Source organism: Gordionus sp. m RMFG-2023, chromosome 2 (genome assembly GCF_954871325.1).
Source record: "Gordionus sp. m RMFG-2023 chromosome 2, tfGorSpeb1-WG-v2, whole genome shotgun sequence".
In the NCBI taxonomy this organism is placed as follows: domain Eukaryota; kingdom Metazoa; phylum Nematomorpha; class Gordioida; order Chordodea; family Parachordodidae; genus Gordionus; species Gordionus sp. m RMFG-2023.
In genome coordinates, this window is record NC_088776.1 from 60,451,947 (window position 1) to 60,471,739 (window position 19,793).

The 19,793-nt window shown below is 30.8% G+C and overlaps 1 protein-coding gene across 2 annotated transcripts; it reads left to right on the forward strand.

The window, feature by feature from the left end:
* Position 1: 1 nt before the first annotated feature.
* LOC135923376 (uncharacterized) lies at positions 2-19,046 on the forward strand. 2 transcript variants are annotated; one of them, XM_065458077.1, is made up of 10 exons: positions 2-235; positions 10,056-10,227; positions 10,812-10,995; positions 12,114-12,900; positions 13,779-14,008; positions 14,939-15,074; positions 15,352-15,432; positions 16,280-16,469; positions 16,651-16,762; positions 17,456-19,046. In XM_065458077.1, the coding sequence occupies exons 1-10, from the start codon at positions 65-67 to the stop codon at positions 17,532-17,534; spliced, it is 2,142 nt and encodes a 713-aa protein (XP_065314149.1). In that variant the 5' UTR covers positions 2-64; the 3' UTR covers positions 17,535-19,046. The 2 variants fall into 2 exon arrangements, with proteins under 2 accessions (XP_065314149.1, XP_065314150.1); XM_065458078.1 differs by lacking the exon at positions 2-235 and adding an exon at positions 408-465.
* Positions 19,047-19,793: the final 747 nt, after the last annotated feature.

Sequence of the window (19,793 nt, forward strand, 5' to 3'; positions counted from 1 at the left end):
ACCAAATTTGCAATTTTTTTTTTAAAAATACATCTAATCACAATTGGTCTATTATATAGATTTAATGGATGATGAAGCTCTGAAGAGGAGATCTAAACGAAATATTAAACCCCCATCTTATCTTGGATACGAATATATGTTAACTGACGGTTCAAAAATGATTTGTCCATTACCTGAGGATGATGATATTACTATAATTTATTCTCAGCCATCATCCTTCAATAAAACTAATAAAGTACTTTCTTTATATGGAATAAGTTTATTATGATAGTATTTGAGATTATATTTGGGTGATTTATCGCTGTTTTTTGAAATGGTTACAGAATATTACTCAGCACTTTCAGACTATAGACTTTATTTTTTAGGTTCTTATGATATTAATTAAACCACGTGTATTGTATTACCCATTAAATTGTCGTGAACTCTATTTATTTTGGGATATGATATATACCTATTGTTATTATAGTAAAATATTTTAAAATTATAAATAAAATTGGAAAATTGTGTCTATTATAAAAATATTACCTTTACTTTAAGAGGTTTAATATATCAACAAAAGTTTCTTCACTATTAATATACATGTTTACTATTTCTTTACTTTTGTCATAACCACGTAGTTATCTTATGGATGTGTAACTTAAAAAAAAATGATATAAGATGGATGAATACATTATAAATAATTTGGCAAAATTCATATTTGTAACTATCAGAGACCTGCAGAGGCACCATTTGCATGGCCCGGCCCGTATTTAAATTTTTTAGGCCTGGCCCGGATATTTTTTAAAAAATTTTTTTACGGCCTGGCCTGGCCCGGATTTAAAGATTTAAGGCCCGGCCCGGATAAATTTAAAAAAAAATTTTTACGGCCCGGCCCGGATTTAAAAATTTAACCCGGCCCGGATATTTTTTTAAAAAAAATTTCAGGCCCGGCTCGGAATTTTTTAAAATTATATTTGACCTGGTATATACAAAAATTCACCTATGAGGTATTTTACCATATTTTTCAGCAAGTATTATCGCTTATTATTTAAAAAATACATGAAAAAAGCTAATATTTTGAGAATATTATATTGAATTTATAAAAATTATAAAACTGTTATTTATAAAAATGGATATTTTGAGCATATACTATATTTTTTGCATTTATAAAAATAAAACTAATATTCATAAAAATGGTAATAATATTTTGAGCATATACTATATTTTATATTGCATTTTAAAAAAATAAAACTAATATTTAATTTATAAAAATAGAAAATATATTTTGAGAATATAATATATTGTATTTAATTTACTATTTAATTTATAAAATAAAAATAAATCACTATTTAAAAAAATGCATGTATAATAAATAGTATTTTGAAAATATAATCTAATTGCACAATATTAATATAATTTATTTTATAATTTTTAAATATTTTATATTACATTTATAGGTTGGTTTTTCAGGTGTAAAAAAATTATTAATTTTCATGGATTTACCATCACATTTATGTTTTTTTTAGATGTGATGTACCATGTTTATAATTATAAGATAATATACTTGAACAATTCTTACATTGTACGTAGCCAATGTTTTTTTATTTTCATCTATGATGATGTTAAATTTAGCCCATATTTCAGATTTTAAATTATTATTTGTATTTCTAAAAGAATAAATATTATTTTTAATTTTATTAATTATATCATTAGTATTTTGTGCCATGATATTCCTTTATTTGATTGTTTTGGTAAATATTCTAAAAATTTAGATATGAATTATAAAAAATATATTATTAATACTTGAATATTGGGGCTTATTTAAGGTATTCCTTTATTTGATTGTTTTGGTAAAATATGTTGTAAAAATTTAGATATGAATTATAAAAAAATATATTAATACTTTGAATAAATTTGCAGGAAATTAATAATTAGATCGATCTGTGGGTGTTAGGTGTGTTAACCATTACCCAATATTATATTAATCATAACTATAATATAATATAATCTTATAACCATTAACTCATAATGTAAAAATTTTTATAAAAAATATTAAGGCCCGGCCCGGCCCAGGTTTAACAATCTTAGGCCCGGCCCGGATATATTTAAAAAAAAATTTTTAGGCCCGACCCGGGCCGGGCTTAGGGCCGGGCCTGCAGGTCTCTGATATCTGATTATTTTAAAAATATATGCTATAAAATTTTGTTTTTGCCAAAATTATTATTTTATAGATTAATACCCTATAATTACAATAATTATAGAAAGTGGAATAATGAAAGTAAGTACTGTGGTTAAATGGCTCTATTTTAAAAAATGGTTAACCCAATATTTTAGCCAAAAAATATTATGCAAACCTCAAAATTTTGCCCATAGATGGTAGAAAGGTTTGGACATCTATCGAAATCTTGAGGCTTGTGTAATATTTTGTTGATAATCATAATTTAAGATTGCAAAATCAAGCTGTTTAACAACAGTAGAAATAAGCATATTAAAGAAAATAAGTGTGGGTTAAACTTGTAAAACACTTCCTGTGTTCAAAAGGACCTCATCAAAATTTTTGCAAATACAGGGGGGGTCCCAATATATATGCGAAATGATCTCATAATTTTTTTTTATGTAGAGGGGGGGATTAAGATTTTGTGTTGTTATATTTCTAAGTTATATGTAGGGCCCAACCCTATGTAAATTGGCCCCGTTCATAATTATTTTAATCGCCTGTAAAATATATTTTGTACAAGCTATCTGGTCCATAATAATTTTTTATGAAGGTATATACGACATAAATTTGCCTATTTATCGGCTTTAACAACATTCTCATAATTTTGGCCAGGCCCATGAAAATATTTTGCATATAATTTGTCTGTTCTACCTTGATAATCCTTTTTGGTTAAGTCAGATTGTACTGACTTAAAATATTTACAAAAAAACATATAATTATTTAATGGTATAAAATTTATATATAAGTTTTAATGATATTTTTATAAATAAATAATAATTTTTATATTAAATAATCTAATTTTAACAAATATTTTTATTTTTATTTTTTAAAAAATGATGATGAACATAGATAAACAATGTTTTCAAATCACCTAATTTTCGTTCAATGCACTAGATTTACCATTCGTTCATTAATTACACTTAAAATTGGCCATACATAAGAGTCAGCTGTAGCACCATTTTGTGGTTTTTAATTTGCATTGAGATTCAAACCACAAAATGGCGCTACAGTTGGCTCTAATTTATGTAGTGCTTGTTGTTAAACGGCTCGTTTTGAGCCGATTTTTAAAAACGGCTAACTCAATATTTCATCCGGAAAAATATCACGCAAGCCTGAAGAATTTGCTCATATAAAAAAACAAAGGTCCAGACATATATAATCGAAATATCGAGGCTTAGGCAATATTTTTTTCTGGCTAAAATATTGAATTAACCGTTTTTAAATCAGCCGTTTAACAACATTATATGTGTGGACACTTAATTTAACGTTTTGCCAATATAGTTTTTAAAAGGTATCATCTCATCAATAATTTTACCAGGTCAGATAAATAGGGTTATCGTTTTATTACATCCTTTAATTTAAAAAAAAAAAAATTTTTTTTCCATTTTATTTCTAAACTTTCTTCTTCTTTTGTTTTTGTTTTTATTTCTTATTTTTTTTTTACAAAAAAAAGGGATAATAAAACGGAAGCTATGATGCATATACGATGTATAAATGTAATAATTACCTAATAAAAATTGAAGGACCACTGGCGTAACCAAGATGGCGTGAGAGGCTGGAAATCCCCCTTCACCCCCCCCCCCCCCAGAAAATTTGCTATGTTTCATAAATATCATTTTAATCCCGATAGAAATTTTTGGCGGGAAATGAGCAGCCAAACGTTAATTAAGGTACTCCACTGAAGGAGTTTTTTTTTAAAAATAATATATCATTCCCGGCATACTAATGCCTGGATTCACATATAAACGGTTTTGTTAAACGGCCCGATTTCAGGTCGATTTTTAAAAAACGGCGCTAATAAGATTTTAGCCGCCAACATGATATTGCCTGAGCCTGGAGATTTTGCTCACAGATGGGCAAAAAAGTTTGGAGGATCTTTATTTGCCAAACCTAACAACACTACGATACGAAAAGTTAAAATTGATTAGCAATTTCGTTCCTACGCATTTAACACTCGTCACTCACCCTTTATAACCACGACAACCTTTCATTCAAGAGTTTTCGTTCATTTTTTTTGCCTTTCTCCCTTTTTTCCTTCTCTTTCATTTAGCTCCTATTTCCGCATCTACCGCCCCCCCCCCGCCTTTTTATTAAAACGTAATCTATTTGTTTATTTATTTTTTATTTACGCGCGAACTTGAGTGCGTGTACCTTATCGCTTATCTCATTTTCATTTCCTCGTTCAATAAAATAAATTTGACCTTTTTTTTTAAAAAAAATGCCTTTCTTTATATGTTACGTTGCGCAAAAAAAATAATTATATTTTTTATTATTTTTCTAAAACGGTTCATAATTTTCCTTTATATATATATATATTTATTTTTTTCCCTCAAATGTCATCCTAGTACTTTGACTTTATATATATATTTTTTTTCTATATATTTCCTCGAAAAATAACTTTTGTAAATTAATTTACGGTTTTTCGCCCCCCCCCCCGATCTTCCCTATTCATTGCACTCAAAAAGTGTATACTATAAACTAAAGTTGTCCTTGGGACGTGTACTGCTACTGTGTACCCAAGGGGCCAATACGATACCAATCGCGTAATATTAAAATTAAAATGGGTCTTCTTATTGCATTTCGACAAAAATTTGATGGGGGTTTTTTTTTAGCAAATTGCTATATTATAACCGACGCAGATCGTTACCCTTTTAAATCAGAGTCTGATACCCTGGGGGAGGTTTCTGCTTTCGGGTTTTTTTTAAATTTTGAAAAAAATCGCTTGTTCTCCCTTTCTTGGATTTAACGCCTTCGAGATGTTTCTTGGTTCTAGCTATTTCCGGTTCATAACTTCTGATTACGATAACGATATATTTTTTTTCTTCTGTTTAAACCATTGGCCGGGCCGTGCTTAAATAATTTGCGATTTTCTATCTTGTATTTGGGGGGTAGCCCCAAAATAGTATCGGTAAACCTATGATTCCCTGTAATTCGTTACATTTCGAGTTACATTTGGCGAGATACTAGTTGCTGGTTTTTTGTTCTATCAGAGAACACCGAGAAAAAAGTGAAAGGAAGAAACGAGAAGAACGATCCGCGAAAATAAATATATATATAAAAAAAGAAGAGAATTTAAAATTAATGCAAAGAAGAAATATGAGTGAAAAGAATAAATAGAAAAATTAAAGGAATAGATGATATAAGAGGATATATATTGTGATTCATTTCATTTATTCATTACCCTCGTGGAGTTAAAAGGTGGATAAACTTGTTCTCTTTATTCAAATATATAATACATAATATTATGTATTTTGTTTTTGTTCGTTTGAACTGGTAGACGAGGGGGGGGGGTACATTGTCATAATTTTTTTTTTGACTCGACAAATAAAATATTATTTTTTTTATTTATTTTATTTTTTTTGTCAAAAATAAGGAAGCGATCTTTTGTCGTTTGTCGTTAACCTGTAATTCTGTAATGTCGATATATATATATAATGAACAATTTTACAGCTACTTCTAACTTGAGCGTTACGTATTGTTCGGAACTCGCTAATTTGAGCTTTTTTTTTAAATTTTCTAAAATATAAATATTTATTTATTTTTTTAAAAAAAAATATAAAAAAATAATTTAATTTTTTAATTTAAATTAAAATAATTTTTTTTTAAAAAAAAAAAAATATATGATTTTTAAAAATTTCGTAAAATAAAAAAAAAATGTCGATATTCCAAGAATTTATTCTGATTTCGAATCTCGAATCCGAGCGAAAATACCGCGAAGATGCCGTTCTTTTCCCCTTGGATTCGTCTGATTGGGACCAAACCGTAAGGCTACCATTTGTTACCGATTCGATTGAATTCATATGATAGTTATAATATTTATTTGATTCACCGTCAAGTGTTGTTGAACGGCTATATTTTGAGCCGATTTGAAAAGCGGTTAACTCGGTATTTTATTAGGGAGAAATGTTACGCAAGCCTTAAGATTTTGCTCATAGGGATGGCACAAAAGGTTTGAACATCTGTTAACGAAATCTCGAGGCTTAGCCAATCGTTTTTTTCTAGCTAAGATATTGGGTGACCCGTTTTTTAAAAACCTGCTCAAATCGAGCCGTTTAACAACACTTAAAACCGTTAACTTTTGACGCGATAATTCTATCAGGATTTTGGGCCCACTTTAAAAGTCATAGTCCGATGTGCCCCGGTGCGTTAATTCCTTAATCTTCGAACAAATATTCGAACCGCGCCCTCTTAACACGGCCACCCCCCCCCCCCCCCTTGAAAAATGTTTTTTTTAATGGCGCGAAGATTTTGAACAAAGATCCTAATAAATAAATTTTTTATTTGTTTAATGGAGTTATATGGCTTTAATAAGATTTTATTTTTCCTCCCCCCTTTTTTCCTGATAATATTAAAATTTATCTATTTTTTTTTAAAAAAAAAAAATAAATAAAATCGATATTCCTTACTTTCGGTTTGAATAATTTTTTTTATGACAGAACATTCTCTCTTCCCAATTTTTAAGGTTCGGGTAACCGGCCGCTCACTCGTTACGCCGAGTTTATTTTTCTAGAGGAACTTTAAATGTTAATTTTATTCCGTTATCCGGTATTCGTGTTTTATCGATATGATTATAACGAATAATGATGGTGGGGCTAAAAAGCAGCCTATTCTTTTCTTATTTTAAGACCGGATCATTTTATTTTTTTTGGAATATTATTCGTTTAAATATTCGAAATTTATTCGTTTGAATATTCGGAATTATTCGTTTAAATATTCGATATTATTCGTTTAAATATTCGAAATTTATTCGGTGAAATATTCTATTCGTTTGAATGTTCGGAATTATTTGGTGAGTTCTAATTTAACGATTTCATTGGCGCTAGGCCAAAATCTAAACCCCCACCTTAAAGTTTTTTTTGGCACCTTCCTCCAAGTATAATTTTTCTATTAACACTATTAACAAGTAGTATAACAGAATCAGGGAATCAGGCTGTGCCACTGGCTGAACCCTTTATCCACCTTTGTCTGTTATCAATCGTACTCCAGCTTTAAAAAAATTTTTTTTTTCTTGTGCATGAAAGCGATTAAATGAACCCTTTATAATTTTCGGGTTGAATATCGGATGCGTATAACAAATAATTCGATTCGTAATTTTGTAGGTCCGATATGTTTTTTCCAACTTTAAGTTCTATATCTTGGTTGGAATTATATTTATGGGAACATTTTGTTGTGGTAACATTCCTCAAATTGAGGTTAAGGGGATGTAAAAAATTGTTAAGAGAATTTTGTCTAATTTTTGTTTTCTTTTTGATTAATCGAATTGAGCCGACTTAAATCCCGAATATCAGCTGTTCCCGATGTACTATTATCGCGCGATTTGGAAGCGTACCCCACCATTATTGGCGTCATCGAAAAACCTCGATTTAGCCGATTAATCAAGGTTTTAGCATAAAAAATAAAATAAAGAATAATATCACTCGGGCCTGAAATCTGCTGCGCCAATCCTTTCCGCCATCTATATTCTAAATCTCTATCCATTTTCTAAAAAAAAATCATCATAAAAATCCCTTCTTTATTCTTTTTCCTAATCGAAGGTTCTTTACCGGTAAAATTTTTTTAGAAAAAAAAAATCAATAAAATAAAATATTCTTCCAAACAATTTTAGTTTGAAGTTCCGGTCATTTTTTTAACCGCTTCATTATTTTCGAGGACTTCTGAGGAAATATAGGAATTTAATATGCGCGCGATGCTAATTAATTATTAGCCAATCAACTCGCGACACGTTTAACCCGTAATCCCGAATCGAACCCAGACAAAGACCGCCCGTCTTAAATTGACTATTATTTATTAGTTTAACCCCACTCTTTTATACATATAAATCTAGAATCTTTGTTACGAAACCGTTTTAACCGGTTATTTAATAAATATTCGTTACGGTTAGGACCGAATCAATATTCGTCAGGTTCGAGCCGAATAAATATTCACGGTTAGGACCGAATCAATATTTGTTACGGCTAAAACCGATTCAATATTCGTTACGAAAATTCCAGCTATAGCCATCTATTTTTTTTTATAAAAAAACACGCTTATTCAGAAACCTTGTAGAGGTCAACTTTTAGTATTTTTGCCTTAGACCTTCCTCCATCTCCCCTTATTTTTGGAAGATTTCACTAAGCTAGTAGGCTACTACTTTTCTGTTAGCACACCTTCTCCCGCCAAAAGAAAAGAAAAGAATTTATAATAAAATGATTCGTATATGAGTAAGGAAATTTTTCTCGGAGACCCACTAATTCCGATCCTTAATATCGGGTCAATTCTCTCGGTCAATTTTAGCCGATACACCGAATACTTTCAATTTTAACCGATAGCGATATACTTTCAATTTTAACCGATAATCGATACTTTTAATTTTAACCGATGTCGAATCCTTTCAATTTTAACTTATAACGAATACTTCCAATTATAACCGATATCACTATCCGACCAAAATGGTACTGGGGGGGGGGGGTTACATATTTTCATTTTTTTTCTTTCTTTTCTTCTTCTCACATTTCTTTTGTTCGAATTGATGTTTTTTTAAATATTATTTGAAATTATAAATACCTTTTTTTAAAAATTTTTATTTATCAGAATTTTAATAACAGATTAGTGAAATGCTTAAAATTTAATTTTAACGAAATAGGATTGAGGAAGAATGGTTAGCTAAATAGAATATTATTTTTTTTTCCTAAACAATACGTCTATACACTTGACATAGTTTTTCACAGCTCCCCCCCCCTCCTCTCTCCCTTAAAAAATAAAATAGAATTAAATAGATTAATAATGTAAAGAATAAAACAAATATTTGAGCTTTACAAAGAACCAAAATAAATAAATAGAATGCGATAATGAATACCACAAATCTAAGAGTAAATAATTCGAATAATCTTATTCAAGGGAAAATTAAATATCAAATATTGTTGAGATATTGTTAACGGGCACATATAACAAGAACAGTTTGTAATAATTGTGATTTGCGCCATTAAAAATATTCCCAAATGTAATTTTTTCCCAATTCTTATGAATGAAAACAGATTTGAAGCGGGGTTAACTGGATCAAGGTTTTGTTGATACATAAAAACGTCTCGACACATTGCCCCTACACCTTTGGATATCAAAAATTTAAGATTAAGTTTACGGTTGGTAGATATAAGTCGTCGACTGCATCTTTTTTTTCTTCTTTTTTCCTCCAACTGATTCTATCAAAAGATCCGATCCCAACCTGGAGACCCACTCCTAATTATAATTTTATATAAATAATATCTAGAGTGACGATGCATTCATTAAAAGGGGACATCAACGAAAAACAGCTGGGGACGCCATTTCGATTACCCATGTCATTATTTAAAAATTTTAAACGAGAGGCCAATCTATTCCTATATCTGACGCTAACTTTATTAAAGATGTGTCCGATAAATCGAGAAAATGAGAGAAAGCAAGTCAATCAATTTTAATGATAGTTTTTAACATGAAAATAATTTACTATATGGGTTACCAAAATGGCGGGTCCAGCTGATTTGCATTCAACGACGCTTTCAAGTGCATTATTAATGAACCCATCGTCAGTCTAGGTATTACTATATGTCATAAGAAAATTGCGGAAAGTAAAGAAAGAGTATTTAAATAAGTTTATGTTTATATTTTATCCCATTTTTTATACTTAGGAAAATATGACCCAAACAATTTAAGTAAATATATAAATTGTTGACCAATAAATTTTACGAAATATATTTAAAATAAAATTTATAAAAGAAGGAAAGAAAGAAATTGTTAAAAGGAATAAAAGACAAATAGTCAAGGATGCCAATCAATTATCATCATATTTTATAATTAATATGCAATAATTTAAAAAAACAACCTATTTTACCCTTCTCCAAAGGATTTTCACTTGCCCAACTTGAGCGACGAAGACCTAGAGATACTTGATCTTCCCCCGTCAATTAATTCAACACATCCGCTGACGTCTAACTACCACTCAACTAATAATATGTCCAATATATTCGACATTTTCTCTTCGACAGCACCGGTCGCTATTGACGGCTCGAATTTCGGTATATAATTTTTTTTTTGATGCCGCGGAGTTATTTTTAACCTATATGCTAATGTAAATGACATATATCACCTAAACTGACTATTCAGTCTTAAAGGCCAAATCAATACAAAACAGCTGATGGCACGCCATTTTGGTTTACCCATATACATAATTTGTATTAAAATTTTGAGCAGTTATATTTTATACGAGAAAACAAAATGGCGTGTTATCAGCTGATTTGTATTCAAACGACGCTTAAAAACGCATTTTAATTTAATGAAATCGTCTGTCTAGATAAATATGTATGCAAATTCAAACCATTACACTTAATACTAACTCTGTAAAATTAATAATATTATTAGAAGTTATTAAAATAGAAAATCATATGGTCGAATACGACACTTTTATCGCAAAAATTAATTCGATCATATCGTTATACATATTTTAAATTTGGAACCTTTACCTACGGAAACCGGTTAAATCTTAAAACCGGAAACCGGATATCTTTATATATATTCTGAACCAAAACTCTTTTTAGTTCAAGACTCCACCAAACTCTAATTTATATATTATATGACGTCATATATATTTTTTTTATATAAGCATCGGGGATCAACGTAACATCACTTAATCCCGTCTTCTTGCACAGCAACGACCACCTGGAAGCTATGATGCGCATGACGTACCCTTCCACCATAATGTCTTTGATGACGCCATCGAAAGACGATAATTATCGACCGGACGTAACCGGTATTCCTCCGTCGCCCCTTTCTTCCGATTACGCAAGGTAAATACATTTAATTGGATTTTATGCGATTAAACAGCTGACTGATAGTCAACGAAATCGCACTTAGTACCAAGCGATTTTTAACATTTTTGATATAGTTTCAATAATGAACTGCAATATTATTACTTCATTCAAATTTAATTATTTTTAACAATTAGTTTTCAATCATTCTACAGACTTTACTAGATTCTAAGGCAAAATTTCTAGTTTTAGATATTAGACATCATTGATAAGTTAATGTGATGTAAAATGTTTTTCGAACTCCCATCCTTATAAAAATAAAATAAAATTGCCAATTCCACCCATTTAACTCAAGCTCAAGTATATATTCTTCCACATGTTTTTTGGTGACAAATTATGTATATGTCATATGGGGATTCTGAATCCGTGGGGATTCGGAATCTCTCAATTTAAAATCCTTTACAGAGGGCGATTTAAAAAAATTTTAAAATCTTAAACCGGAAATGGATTCTAGTATGTGCAGAGTAACCCCATAAATTTCAGCCATACACATTTTAGTATTTTTTTAAATTTATATGAAAAATTCACGTAAAATTAATATAAATTAGAAGTAGTTTCTAAAGTTCTTGGCAAGGGTAAATACTCTACACATGCTAGAATACATTTCCGGTTAATTCATATCCGGTTAATCATTTCCGGTTAATACATTTCCGGTTAAATAGGAATTTAAAATTTTTTTAAATCGCCCTCGGTAAAGGATTTAAAATCCTTTCTTTCTTTCTTTTATTTCTTTCTATCTTTCTTTCTATCTTTCTTTCTTTCTTTGATTCCGAATCCCCATACGACATATATATATTGCCTACATTTTTTTTTATAATTATGGAACCTTATAAATGTAGGGATACATTTATTTCAAGAATTTTATCCATCTTTTATTTTCTTAATACGTAAGTCTCGTCATTCCCTAAAGCAATATATTATTAGCAATCATTTATTCCGAACTGGCAGAATTGTTGAATGCACCTTTAGAATATTTTTGATGGAATGGCGCATTTTAGGTCGGCTTTATGGATACCGATCTCATGAATTCTGAAACTGTGACGAAAATATTGCACATTTCTTCATAACAAGTACTATTATTATTATTATTATATCAGATCCTACGCGCCTTCGATAGCTGCACCATCGGTAACAGTCAACATTTACGATGGAAACCTTTTGCCCCTGCATCAAGAACAGACGATGTTACAACACTTTCAGCCTCCTTCCGCTGTCATGTCGATGGGAGCGGACGGTATTATACATCATCATTCTGAGTGCAATGCCTTGCCGACGGAATCATTGAACACGTCTCCTTATTCCCTATATCCTGTGACGTCTTCTGTGATCTCAGCAGTAGCGGATAACCTAAAAAAGTATAATCAAACGGATATTCCACCACCGCCTCCCGACATCAGGCAAATGCAACAACTGCAATCTTTTTCGGAACCGGAAACACCATCATCTATGAGCTACTTCCGATCCCCCACGGCCTTAACAAGCGAAACCAATATATACCGATTTCCGTCTCAGCAGACAATATATAATTCCGTATCACACCCAATTTACAACCATATTTCCCAGCCCATGATTAACAGCTTTCCATACCCTCATACGGCTAATAATCAATTTTCCTTTCCGCAGACGATGCATACGATAAACGATAATATTCGATATCAACCGACCATAATAAATCAACTTCCCTTCCAGCACATGGTTCGACAAACGCAACAGGTGATGGGTAGTAACATGACCTATTTTCGGTCAGCCGGTCCTCCGCTCATTTCGTCTGGTAGCTACAGCATGGATAGCGCCAATATAACCAACAATGGCGACGTAGCAGCGGAAAGCGAAACGTCCTCCCTAGGCTCCAACGGATTCGCCTCTCCCGAGGAGGAAAACGACGTTTGTTACATTCATTAATTTATTTTATTTGATAAAAAAAATTTTTTTTACAACCTTCAAAGAAGGAATATTTCTTATTTTTCCATTTTTATAAATGAATTGTTTAATCTTTCAGCTGATACTAGGAATAGTGGAAATTAAACAAAAAATATCGAAAATTATTTTATTCCCTTTTAAATACCGTATTATTTTGCTTTGCCCCATGGAGATTGTATTTTGTTCACATTATGGAAATGGGCAGGAAGAGTTTAAATTAGGCAATTTTTAACCTGGTCGTCCATTTTTTTTTATGAAATGGTAATAAACGAGCCCCTCTTCGTGTAATCGCGTTGCTATGAAGTTGTTATTTTTTAAAGTTTTTTTTAAAAATCCCTCAGTATTAAGACTGACACCTTGTCCAATATATTTTTCTAAGGTTTGTGTGAAATTCAAAATATAAAAGCTTTTTTTTAAAAAAAAAAATCGGTTAAATCCAACCGGTTAACAACGTTAGCCGGATGTGGCTCATTAGATATTTTAAAATCCTCATCCTTATTCCAGATAAATATAAACAAAAAGGGTAAACTTCAAATTTTTTTTCTTTCTTAAACATTTCAAACAAATAAAAATTTGTATTTCAGTTCCTTTCATGTAATTTATTATTACGAAATTATGATGAAATAACCCCCAAAACAATAAAAAAAATAGGATTATCGGATCGAATTGATTTTTTTAAATAATTGATTTTTTTAAATAACCGATTTTTTTTATTAAAATCGCTAAATTACAAAAAAAAATAATATAAGAGGTCGGAATCTCTTCTTTTTTTTAAGGTTCTCTTCCCACTCTATGTAGTTATTAACTATTTAATTATTTTCTCGAAATATTCCCTTTTTAAGTCTACCCTCAAAGAGGCGTCCAAAAAAGTTAATCGTAGCCAGCCGCCCCGTCAACGACCACGCCAATCGTTGACCCCCTTGCGTTCGACCCGGAATAGTGGCGTTCCGGCAACTTACTCTTCCCCATCGAAGACCGGTCCGATTAAGACTTCGGTTTCTTCTTCCACACCTTCGGTTAGCCCCAACCCTAGCAAGAAAAAGAAAAAGAAAGATCCCAATGAACCTCAAAAGTAATCTTCATTAAAATTTTTTTTATATTTTTACGCTATTATATTTTGTTACACTTCGTTTCGCGTCGCGTATTTCCGCTTTTGTTAATTAGGAAAAACGACTCGGATGTTCACGATTCAAAATTTGTTCTGAAATTAATGGGGATAACTGATAAATTTGTGATTTTACAAATTTTATTCAAATAAAAAAGATCGCGTTATTTACCAACTTTAAATCATTTATATATCCCCGGTGTTAGAAATACCGATTCCTATAAATTTCAGACGACAGTTTTCGCGAGATATTATGCTAATTGTCCGATTTACGCGGTGAAAATTAGTATACGCGAAGCTAATTTTTGAATGTTAATTTCGCGGGATTTTAACTCTATCAATTTACAGTTTAAAAACTCCTTACATTATATATTGTGATCTATATTTTAACCCTAATAATTTATTATTTTTTAAAAATAAACTAATTGGTAAATTCGGTTTAAAATTCTATGTGGTACGTTTAATCTGCGAACGAAAATATGTTGGTTTAGAAAGAAAGTTATAACGGGGATGGGGGTCGTGGGCTAAGATCGTTAAGCTGCCCTACCATTACTATTCTTCGTTTTGCGAATTGATGTTTGACTTTATGGGCAAAGGTCGAGCATTACATTTTTTTTTAATGTCAACATTAAAGTAGATGGAACAATTATATACGCTTCTTAAGACTGTTTTAAAAAGTTTCTAACTAATAACTAGGGCTCTGCCGATCCGCAATTTATTATTAAATTTTTGGGCGATCAGATATTTTCAAGTATTTAGCCCGAAATCGATCCTCTGACCGGATATCGGAAATATCGGAGCAAATTGATATTGGCAGTCGGCACAGCGCTAACTTCTTCTACATAAAAATTATGGTCAAATTTAATATGATATCATTTTTAAAAAAAAATCTATTAGGCCCGTTTCCGCTTACGCCCTATTTTTCAGGGACACTCAAGCCGCCATCAAGGGGCAAAACCCGACCGCAACCTTTGGCGAAGTTAGCAAGATCGTCGCTTCCATGTGGGACACCCTGGAACTCGAAAGAAAAGATGTAACGGAAGATGGAGATGGGGAGTGGGGGTTATCCCTTATCTTTCTAACCCTTATCCCTCATTCATAGGTAGCGCGAATTTGCGCCACGAATTCGCGTTAACTTCGAATGCCGGGTTAGATAGTTGCTCACATAAGTTGATTTTTTTTTAAAAAAAATAAACTGCGCATTATCCATTAGCCTTTAAAAATGGCGGTATAATCGACTTTGCGTTATTCGGCATAAAAAATAACCGCGATAGTTAACCATTCAATCTTTATTTTGATTTTTTTTATAGGTTTACAAAAAGAAAACGGATTTAGCCAAAAAGGAATATATCAAAAAATTAGCCGAATACAGAAACAAAATGGCATCCAAAGTAATATATTTGGCAAATTAAATAATTTCCTCATGTACATAAAGATTGTCTTGGACCATAAAAGTATCTTACTTTCTTTCTTTCTTTTATTTTTCTTATTAATTTATACATAGTATTATTATTTCATAGAGGGTATACTGGAATTATTTAACATTTAAATCGGGGTTCTGGATTCAAATTCGGGTTTTTGAAATTGTTTAGATGGGCATTTTGAAACCACAGACCACCCATCAAACCAGAGGCAATATGGACCTCGGGCTGGTTCCAACCTCTTTCAGAAGATCAGTTTTCGATTACTTTATTAAAATTTCCGCTTAAAATATCCCTAACCCTGATTTAAATCACTTAAGGGGGCGCATTTTCTTTATTAACCGAGTCTCGATTTTGCTGGAACAGGCCGGGTCGGTTAAACATAATTACGGACCGGGTCGTAAAGCCGACGAGAAATATTTCAGCGCGGAACCCGACATATATAATATACGCTAAGGCATCTCGAATTATGATTCTGGTAAAATCAAATCTTTAAAAATACGCTCCGTAAATCAGAGACCTGCAGAGGTACCATTTGCGGGGTCCGGCTCGGATTTTTATCAAAAACTTTTTTCAGCCCGGCCCGGGTTTTATGTTTTCGGGTCCGGCCCGGATTTTCAAAAAAAAATTTCAGACCCGGATATCCTATGACTTTATTATGAGACTTTAATAATCATTTATAAAGATATAATCAAGTATGACCTCTACTTTGTGAGATATCAATCAGTTTTAAAGGATCTTCAATAGGTTAAAAAAGGTTTATTAGCATACGCATTGTATAATATTTAATTTTTTTTTAAAAAAAAAAATATATAAGAATAAATCGAATTCTTCCAATTCCTTGTCCACTTCCTCCATTTTGTATTCGTCGACAGCGATTTCCAATTCTCCCGCCCTTCCCGACTTCGCCCCCTTTCCGCCTTCCTCTACTGCTACTTTGACAGACGCGGATAAAGAAAAGGCCTATATCCAAAAATTCACCTCCATCGATGACAAAGAACCAAATAGTTAATAAAATTGTTGACAATATAAATTATAAAATAAGAATAGAAATCGAAATAAAATAAAGAAAAGAAAAAGGAAATAATTAATATTTTTTGAAATTGGTAAAAATGATATAAGGTTAAGGAATATGAATCCATTTTGATTTCCATAGATTTAAAAAAAATTTTTTGTATTTTTATAAAGGTCGTGAAACGCAAGCCAAATGCCTTAAAGGTGGGTGCGAAAACGCGCCAATATCGAACCCTCAATGGGACAGTGAGTATTGCGGGGAAAGTTGCGTAGTAGCTCATTGCAAGTAAATGTGTTTATATAGTTTACGCTGCTAAGGGAAAATAAAAGAAGATCGCGCAATCTTCTATTTTAGCCAATGACAACTGACGATGCATTTTTATTAAAAGTGTACATCAATGAAAAACAGCTGGGGACGCCATTTTGGTGACCCGTATCATTATTAATTTTAAACGTGAGGCCAATTTATTCCTATGTCTGACGCAAACTTTATTAAAGAATCGCCTCAAGTTATCGATTTGATGGTAGTTTTTAACATGAGAATAATTTACTATATGGGTTACCAAAATGGCGGGTCCAGATGATTTGCATTCAACGACGCTTTAAAATTTCTTATTATGAACGCATCGCAGTCTAGGTATTATTATATTTCATTGATTTTACCCCTTTTTGTTCAATTAACCCATTTTTCCCGCTCGGATATCGGGTGCCAGTTCAAAATCTGCGACGTTTTACGCTTTTAACTTTTCTTTTATAAATATATTATCGAGAATTGTTAAGGTTTTGCAAAGGCCTGGCCCTTTATGAATTTTGCGCAAGTTTTCCGGTTCGGTCCGTTACAATCTTTTGCCCAAAAACACCATAAATTTTGATTGATTTAAACAAAATGAATGACGTTTTTATTTTTCATAAATTACATTTGGTTCAAACGAATGAAAGAATAATATATTGATTTTTAAATATATTTTTTATTATACAGGGAAATGTTTTCCAAGTGGGTCTACAAACGACAAAATCTCGCGGTTGATAATAACACTTTACAACTACAAAGTGCATGAAGAAGAAGGAAGATTAGATGAAAAAATTTGTTTAATCAAATTTCTTCTCTATTATTTTAATTTTATTTTTTTAAATCAAAAATACTTGTTTTTTATGCAAAATCAAAGTTTGATAAGAAAAGAATATATTTTTCTAAATTAATATAATCGCGAGAATGCAATCAATCCATCCTTTTCTTCCCTCCTTTGACTACTACTTTTTTTTATCTTGGGACCTATATTCTATAAGCAAATGATTTTTTTTAAATACAGATGATCGCATAATATTTTATTTGTAAATAAATAATATAAAAAACATCAAATTTTATCACCTTATCGAGTCTCCTAGAGGATAGAAATATTAGTTAAATCAGTAGGTTTACCATAAAGGGCATCACTAATAAATATGCCAATTATCCAAAACATGTAATAATATTTCATCTTATTTGAATATTTTAACAAAATTTGCGATATTGTAAGCTGAATTGTCCGTTCCAATTTCTGATTTAATCGATAATTTATCATTTAATATGGGTTAACCTTAGTGTTGCTAAACGGCAAGATTCGAGCCGATTATTAAAAAATGACCAACTATATTTATACTCAGAAAAATATTGAGCACGTCCCGAAGATTTTGGTCATAAGATGGCATAAAAGTTTGAAACATAATCTCGAGGCTTAGGCGGTAATTTTCTGTCATTGTGGATCCGATCCGACACGATTTAACAGCTGATCGATTTTTAAAATCGGTTTATGAGAATCAATTTTTCTTTATTAAAACCAATATTTCTTAAGTTATTATCGTGTATAGAATTATTAAAGACAAAATTAATATTATAACAAAAAAACTGATCTCATAAACAGATTTTAAAAATCGATCAGCTGTTAAATCGTGTCGGATCGGATTCGCTATGAATGCTGCCTTAAGCCTGTTTTTAAATCGGCTCAAATCGAGCCTTTTAACAACACTGGTTAACTTTATTAAGTTGTGACGTTGATTGACTTGAAAAATTTTACCAAATTAAATATATAAATAATAACTTTGATTAAGTTAAAAAAATTTATACTAAAAAGTAATAATAGTAATAATTGAGTTTAAAAATGATATAAAATCACGATGAATATAACCTTAGATTATACATGCATATTATATAAATTTATGTAAATAAAAAGGCTTTTCTCCCTTACAATAAAGGTATTATATAATATTTATTTTTTTGTTTATTTATTAGAATTTTATTTTATTTTTATTTTATTATTATATTTTTTGATTTCCATAGATTTTCTTTTTGTAATTTATTGTTTAAATATTATTTTTTTGTAGATCTACTATTTTTTATACGACTTATTATGACTCCCCCCCCCTCTTCGATTCATTATTATATAACGCATTTCAGATTTGATTTTATATTTTCATTACCGGTGTTGTTGTTTTTTTTTAAAAATACAGAGTTTTATTAATAATAATCATATTAAATTCATAAAGAAGTTACTTAGACATTTTACAAAGAAAAAATAAAGAAAATTGAGAATGATATCTATTAGAATACCGGTTATATTTTTTTAGGTATATCTTTGTTTGGAACTAATTAGTGATAAAATGTAAAACTTATTTATTAAATTATTACAAAATTAATTGAGAGGTCGTGCAAAAAGGTGCCGAATAATATTTTTAAAAAATTTCCGCAGGCCGCCCATGCTGACTTATATAAACGCGATTAGAGTTATCAGGATAAGGTGAGGTGCGTACTATATTTTAGATTGAATAACTTTTATCCTATAACTTACTAGAGAATAATATCATATATTTATTTGGGGGGGGGGGGGGGATATATCAAGTTTTTTAAAAAAAATATTGATTAAAACATCCAAAAGGGACAATTTTTTATTATTATTATCCCATTTGTTGTCATTTATTACTCATATAGAAAAGAAAATGAAGAATAAAACAGATTCTAAATCCGTAACGAATATAGGTTCAGGTTCCAAATTAGTTAAAGATGATCATATCGGTTCGGTTTTAATTATTGAAACCCGCTTCTAACTAGTATGAGCCGATTAACAAAAACGGCTAACTCAGTATTTTATCAGGAAGAAAACCTTAAGATTTTGCTCGTAGGTGGCGAAAAGGTTTGAACATCTTTTAACGAATCTTAATGCTGACATTATTTTTTTGGCTAAAATCCACTCAAATCGAGCCGTTTAACAAAGCGATTTTAAATATCTTGCGTAATTTTAAGTGTAACGGCTCTCTCTTTCCAATTCAATATTGTAATTTTG

Excerpts from the sequence above, each read along its gene's own strand:
- LOC135923376 (XM_065458077.1), top strand. The coding sequence starts at position 65 with ATGGATGATGAAGCTCTGAAGAGGAGATCTAAACGAAATATTAAACCC. Across the intron at positions 15,075-15,351 it reads TGGAACTCGAAAGAAAAGAT|GTTTACAAAAAGAAAACGGA; the intron begins GTAACGGAAGAT and ends TTTTTTTTATAG. Across the intron at positions 16,763-17,455 it reads TGCGTAGTAGCTCATTGCAA|GGAAATGTTTTCCAAGTGGG; the intron begins GTAAATGTGTTT and ends TTTATTATACAG.